At 55.1% G+C, this 7,069-nt stretch overlaps 1 protein-coding gene across 2 annotated transcripts in view; it reads right to left on the bottom strand.

Moving 5' to 3' along the window:
• Nucleotides 1-1,973: 1,973 nt before the first annotated feature.
• PLEKHM1 (pleckstrin homology and RUN domain containing M1) overlaps nucleotides 1,974-7,069 on the bottom strand; it is a 46,575-nt gene continuing 41,479 nt past the window's right edge. For both annotated transcript variants that reach the window (XM_004597272.2, XM_058676643.1), the window contains exons 10-12: nucleotides 3,904-3,967; nucleotides 3,401-3,558; nucleotides 1,974-2,693 (exon numbers count right to left, since the gene is read on the bottom strand). In XM_004597272.2, coding sequence (XP_004597329.2) covers nucleotides 2,582-2,693; nucleotides 3,401-3,558; nucleotides 3,904-3,967 — 334 coding nt within the window. In that variant the 3' untranslated portion in view covers nucleotides 1,974-2,581. The remainder of the gene's footprint in view (nucleotides 2,694-3,400; nucleotides 3,559-3,903; nucleotides 3,968-7,069) is intronic.

The raw sequence follows: 7,069 nt of genomic DNA, 5'->3' as shown, positions 1-7,069 counted from the left end.
TTGCTCGGGGGCAGACAGGTCTGATGTCCAACTTTGCCACTTGCTGGCCTTTAGATCTTGGAGCTCGGCCTCCTCCCTGCGCCTCAGTTTTCTGTCCCATAAACTGAGGGTAGCAACAGTGACTTCATGGGATGTTGGCACGAGTAGATGGAAGGCGCTGAGCACAATGCCATAGTGAGGATACCCAACCCATAGTTAATGCCTTTACCATGAATGAGCTCCTTGGGGTTGGATTGGGATCTCCGCACGGGCTGTTCTCTGTCAGGAAAACGGGGAAGAGGGCAGTGGGTGAGTGTTCTGAGTCACTCTGCAGAGTACACAGGGCCTGAAGCAGGGCAGCACTCTGGCCCGGAGTCTGAGGTCCTCCACTGGACCAGCCACCCCTTGGTCCCTCATCTTTCCTCTGGCCCGCTGGCCACTGCCCACTGCTGCTGGGGGAAGTTGGGGGCTCATGGATGTACAGCGGCCACTTGTAGACTGAAAGCGGTCTTCCAGAACAGGAACCTGGCGTTTTTCCTTCCCACTTTCCTGCAGCCCGATTCCCCTGTGATGTCCCTTCCCTCCTTTGCCAGGGTGGGCTTCCCCTTGCAGGGGCCCTGTGAGGAAGGCCGGCACCCAGGTAAAGGTGGACCTGAGCCCTGAGCTGAACCCTGACCTCCTTGAGCATGACTCAGTGTCAGGGGGTCTGCCCAAAGCACAGGAAAAGCAGCTACTGGGGCATCTGCTTCAGTTCCATGAGGGGGCTTCAAGAAGCGAATGGACAAAGATGTGAATTCTCCACAGATTACTGGGAGCCTATTGCATGAGTGTATACGTGTGAGTAAATCTCCCACAGGCTGTGGCTCCCGGTGTGGCAGGAGTTGGGTGCACACCCAACACTGTGCTTCCTCACTTCTTTCCCTTGATCCCCTGCCCTAACCCCAGCGCCACTGGATGGCAATGGATGGCAAGGAGTTTTTCCCCCATCAGAGGCAGGGTTAGGTTCAGAACCAGGCCAGCAATTAGAAAGATTAGGTCTTTACTGCAAAATTATTTTAAAAAATCAGTGTTCCTTCAGTATCCGGCAAACCACTTCTCAGGGCCAGAGCCCCCTCTCATCACCAGCAGTTTATTGCATACAATCCCGTTTTTAAAACAGCGTGGGCACTGCTGAGGCGCACAGCAGCTACCCACTGGAGGGGGCAGGCAAGCTCCAACGCCATGGTCCAGATGCAGAGGGTGTGGGAGAGGGGGCATGGAAGGAAGCCCCATCAATTAGGGCCTCATTCTTGCTGCCTCCTAGGGGACCTTCTGGAATATACACTCAGGGACCTGGAGCACTGATGGCTCGGATCAGACCATTTATGGGGGTAGGAAGGGGACAGACCCCAGTTCCTGGTTTAGGAGGCGTTGGTGTTCTGGATGTGGGTGCATATGGGACACAGAAACTGTGGCAGCCTTGTCACTCCCTTGTCACCGCCTCCTCTGCTTTACCTCACAGTTCAGCAGCTTCTGGGGACTGGCAGGTGACTCAGCAGTCAAACCAGCCCCGGGCAAGGGTGGGGAGGGCTCATCTGACAGGAGCAGGCAGAGCTCACCAGAGGTCTCCAGGGCTGAGGGGCCTGCTGGGCTCACAAGTGGGGAAGGCAGCAGAGCGACAACAGTCACATTTCTCCAGGCCTCTAAACTTCACTTTGGAAACCATTTCAGGCTGCCAGTCCAGCCCCCAAGCTCCCTGCTGCCATGTAGTCAGTCATGCTCTGTGAGTTCACAAGCTGAGGCCAAGGCTGAGGCTTTGGCGGCGTCCGTGTGTCCCACACACCTTAGCATGGCAAGGATACAGCTCCTTCCCCACTGTACCAGGACTGGCTCAGGGGCAGGGCCAAAGTGAGGCAGGTGGGGTGACCTGAGGGCCCACCTGGGGTAGGGCCCTGCCGGGTGCAAGGGTGAGGAGGGCCTAGGGATGAATCAAGGAAGGCCAAAAGTGCGGTCAGTGCTGGTGTTGAGTCATTTTATCTCCCTGTTGCAAGGACCAAACCCCAGGCCAGAGAAGATCCAGGGAGGCTGGGATCAAAAGGAGGGGCTAGGCTTTGCAGGTGAGGGGCATGGGGACATGGAGAGGAAGGAGGCTGTCATCAGCACTGCCTGCTCTACAGGACAGGCTGCTTGGCCTGCCTGCCACCAGCCAGCCTTCAGGCTAGGCACCAGAGGCTCCTGCACACTGCTCAGGGTAAGTAGGCCTGGCGTTCTCGGATCAGTTGTGCAGTGTCAATAATAGAAAAAAATATTTTCTTCTGAAACATAAAGTGGGAAGACCCACCTTAGAAAACTAGTCCTTTTAATCAGGAACGTGGAATGAAAACATCCTGTCTGTCCCACAGTGTGTACACAGCCTGGCCACAGGTCCCTGGCCTGCTGAGAGGGCCCTAGCCTCGGGTGTGGGCCTCTGCTGTGTCCACACTCCTGGAGCAGAGCAAGGGGTGAGAGGCCTCATCACTCCTGGAGTTTCCCAACAAGGGGTAGGGGCAGCCAGCACACTGGTGAAACCAAGGGACTGATGGCAAGCCCAGCTGGGATGGCGGGGCAGCTTAGGGCAGCAGGGTCAGGTGAGACTGTTCTGTTCCTGGTACTTGCGCCGGCGGGCACAGCGGGGACAGCCCTTCTTCACCACGGCCTGGCAGCTCTGGTGAAAGACGGTCTTGCACTCGGCACACCTAGGGGAAGAGAGAGTGGTTAAGTGCTGCTGTGCTGGCTGTGTGGGAGACGGCTTGGGCTGAAGCTGGGCCCTGTTGCTCAGCACAACTATGCCCATGCACAGCTCTGCTTTGCCTGGTGCTGGAGCTGCCCTGAACAACGCTTCACACAAGTATGTCACACACACTGGGATGCCATGTCCTCTTTCTAGAAATGCTGCTTGAGACTCATTCTGTGGCTGCTGCCTATCTTTAGAACACCCTGCAGTTTGAAAGCCTCAGCCCTGGGCCCACTCAGGGCTCCACTCTTGGCTGGAAGACACCCACTGAGAATTAATGCTCATCTCAGCTCATCCTCGGCCCCCACATGGGTGGAAGGCAGGTTTGAGGCCTATGTCAATAACATGACCCACAGCAGCAGAGGCAGTGGCAGGTTATCAACCCACCACGTACCCACTCTGGCCAGGCCCTGGGCCAGCCCTCTAGGGTAGTCGCCCACTCAGTTTCACAAGCCAGATAGGTGCACAGGGGGGCCCCTCTTAGATAGCCAGCAGCCACCAAGATCCCTGATGGATGGCTCCGTAAGGGCACGCGAGTCCTGGGAGCCCTGCATGTGGGCTGCTGTGAGTGACCTGGCCAGCCCTGGGCACTGGCACTGCAAGGGCACTGGGGCTGTGGGTGTAGAGGAAGGCAGGGCTGGGAGATGGCTGCCTGGCTGTCACACATACCTGACTGTGGTGTCAAACTCAAAGGGGAAGATGATGTCGTGGTGGTGGCAGATCTGGCAGATGAAGCCGCGCTGGGTGCACAGGTCGCAGTGGTAGACGTGCTGGGAGGCAAACTCGATCAGCGTCTTGAGGAATCCTTCATACACACCCTCTGCGATCTGAGAAGGGCAAGCACAGTCCCCAGCTGTGGCTCCCGCCACCCTGTCCCAAATCCCTGTGCCGGCCAGGCTGAGCCATGCAGACCTCCAGCCCTTGTGTTGTAGGGGGTAGTCCCTTATGAGCCCCCAATCCACTTCCTTCCTTGAAGGAAAACTCTCACCCCTGTGTCCTGGTATTTGCTGGTGTCCTTGTTTATTTGGGGGGAGGCGGAGGGGAGGCTGGGCGATTGGTCAGTGCCAGGAAGCTCTGGGGTAGGAAGGGGCTGAAGATTGCCATGGCCATCCCCTGTACCATCGCCCAGGACGAAGCCCCTCCGGAGGTCTGTGGGGGCACGGCATTCTTACCTGCTGGAGGTCAGCGACACTGAATTTGTGAGGAGACTCTAAGAGGTAATTCCTGTGGTTGAGCCTTTGAAGAAGAAAAAGCCCCACAAGATTCTTTAGAAGGATTTCCAAGACCTTGGCCAACTGGTGTGGTGTTCGTTTTCATTCTCTCAGCACTACTAATCAGTCATAGCCACCTCCCACCTGGGCAAGGCAGTGGCCAAGGGCACACATTGGCCTGTCAAGCCCTAGGACCTTAGGTCAGTTACTGAACCTCTCTGAATGTCAGTTCTCCTCTCCTGACAAATGAAGGTGAAATAATTTGCTTGCAGCATTTGGCTCAGTGCCTTGCACAGAGTAAACACATCATTGACAACAATGGGGAGGAGGAAAGTGAACTGCCCGTGCCAGGAACCAGACTAAGGGTTTTCTTTGTACCTTCATTCATTTAACCTTCACCCAAATCCCGTGAGGCCAGTCCTAGTATAAGCCCCATTTTGAGAAGCACAGGGATGAAACAGAAGCTAAGCAACTCGCCAGGGCCCACACAGCTGCATCTGAATGCAGGAATCCAGCTCCAGAGCCTGCATCCTCGCCGACCCCTCTGAGCTCTTGGTGGATGTAAGCTTGTGATTCTCGCCATCGTGTCATGCTGGGGCAGTGAGTGCCAGGGACAGCAGCCCTGGTTCAGCAAAGGGGAAGCACTGAAGTATCTGGGTTTTGTTGATACATGAGAGGACCTTAAATGCACCCCAAGCATAGCAGCATATTCAGCATGGGGAGGGGAGAGCGAGGGCTCGGCTCAGCCTCTGCCACGTTGATGGCAGGGATCCTGTGACTCGTGTCCCTACGGATGGACAGGAAACACCTGCACAAAGTCCCCTGCTACCACACCCTGCTTGGCTGACAGAGAGAGAGAGAGAGAGAGAGAGTGTGTGTGTGTGTGTGTGTGTGTGGTGGGGACAGGGGTTGGGGTGGGGAACACTTCAAGTGAGAGGAAGCTTGGGGACCTGTCCAGGCATATCCCAGATATCTAGGGACAGGATAGTGCCAAGCCTTGGGGCAGGCCTTCAGGGTGTGAGCCAAAGGGCACGAGGAATGTGGGCTTGGCCCTGCCCTACCTGATGGCCCTAGTTATGATCCAGGGAGAGCCCAAGCTGAGGTGAAGATTATGAATCCCACTGAGTAGCCCAGTAGGCCACACTGTACTTTGTGGGGTGAGGACAGTGCTGGCTAGCCACACTCAGTTTACCACGCTTGTTGGCCCAGCAAACTTGCAGTTTTATGAGAACAGGATGCTGTCATTTCACAGCAGGAAAACAGTGGAGGTGGAGGAGCATGGCATCACACAGGACAACCCTGAGCTGGCAGGAAGGGTGGGGCTCACCTGGATGGAGTCTATTTTCTACTCTCTAGGCAGCCCTGTGAGCTAGGTTGGGGTCTTCCACAAGCTGCTGTCTCTGCTCCCATCATACTCAGGGCAAGGCCTTGTAACTGGTCTCTGTGACAGTTGAGACCAGAGGAAGAGGACCCCTTTTCCTGTCCTCTACGAGGGAAGCACATGGGCACGGGGGCATACTCATGCCTGCTCTGTCCTCTGGCATGAGGCTAGCTGTGGTAGGCATTAGAGTGATCTCTACAGCTTTCTGGGAGACAGTGGCTGCATCTTAGCTCTTGTCACTGATGCTGATCAGGAAGGAAAAAAACACCAGCCAGGCAGCTGCCATTCACATAGTGAGGGTCTCCTCTCTGACCCCATCTATACCCCAGGATCCGCCCATGCCTTCTCTGTTCCCTTCTTACATTCTGGATCTTCCTGGGCCACTGGTCATGGCTTGCTTAGGGCCTGGGTTAATACTCCACCAGCTGCTGGTCTGGTGCTCGGCTCTCCACCCCCGTCCTCCTGCAGCAGGAGTGGTCTTTTCTAAACTGCTACTTAGAATGCGCCTGGATGGTGCTCCCCACTGGCAGCAGATGAATTCCAGATGTCTGCAGTATGACAAGACCTCCGTGGCCTGAGCCTGCCAGACCACTTTGTACCATGGGTTCTTCCTGCTCCTAAACCCCAGACCAATACATGATAGCCCTTCAGAAAGTTCATGGAGGACCTGGCGCAGTAGCCTAGCGGCTAAAGTCCTCGCCATGCATGCCCGGGATCCCATATGAGCACTGATTCTAATCCCGGGCCACCCCACTGCCCATCCAGCTCCCTGCTTGTGGCCTGGGAAAGCAGTCGAGGATGGCCCAAGGCACCCACGTGGGAGACCCTGAAGAAGCTCCGGGTTCCTGGCTTCGGGTCAACATAGCTCTGAACATTGCGGCTGCTTGGGGAGTGAATCAGTGGATGGAAGATCTTCCTCTGTCTCTCCTCTCTATATATCTGACTTTCCAAAGGGGAAAAAAAATCTATTAAAAAAAGTTCATGTAAAATGGGAATAAAAGGCAAGTTTATTTTGGAGCCCCCCAAATTTTTTTTCAAATGTATCATCTGTTCACGATGTGCTTTTTTCATGGACTTTCTGAAGCTCTGATATAGGTGTGGATTTAAGTTTTTTTAATTAGAAAAAAAAACTTAGCTTTGAGAATCTGAAGTCCCTCATGTATAGGACACGACTGATGTGGAGCAACTCTTTCCATGTAAATGGATCCACCAAGGGAAGTCCCTTTGATAACTGTCCTCTGTTCCTGACATTGGCTGCCTTTGTGAAGAAGAAAGGCACTAGAACAAAATATTGCCAGCTTCCAGCCCAGATGCCACCTCCTCTGGGAGCTACCCAAATATGCTGTTCCTGCTTGTGGCCATCTGTGGGTGCCTCACTCAGGCAGCTCTCACCAGCACCCAACAACACCACAAACACATGGGAATCACTGGCCCATTCTGCAGCTGGGGTTTCAAGAAGTAAAGCAACTTCCCTGCTCTCACAGCAGGTCTTGCGCTGGCGCCCACACTCTCTCCCCTCCCCATAATGGGACTTCCAGACGTAGCCTTGTCCTCCAGCAGGCCAAGTGTGCACTGGCATATACTATAGCTGCCGACGATGGCACTGCTGAGCCTGGCAGAAGGAGAGTGGATGCAGGTTCCCAGTGAAGCTACTGGAGAAGGCAACATGCTCAGCAGCGCAGACAGCATGAGTGGGGCTAGAATCTAGTTGGAGGTTCTGGTCTATGCAGGCCAGGGAGAGCGTGA

The sequence above is a fragment of the Ochotona princeps genome, chromosome 17 (genome assembly GCF_030435755.1).
Source record: "Ochotona princeps isolate mOchPri1 chromosome 17, mOchPri1.hap1, whole genome shotgun sequence".
Lineage (NCBI taxonomy): Eukaryota > Metazoa > Chordata > Mammalia > Lagomorpha > Ochotonidae > Ochotona > Ochotona princeps.
Note: the sequence above shows the minus strand (reverse complement) of the source record. Positions and strands in the feature narration are given on the sequence as shown.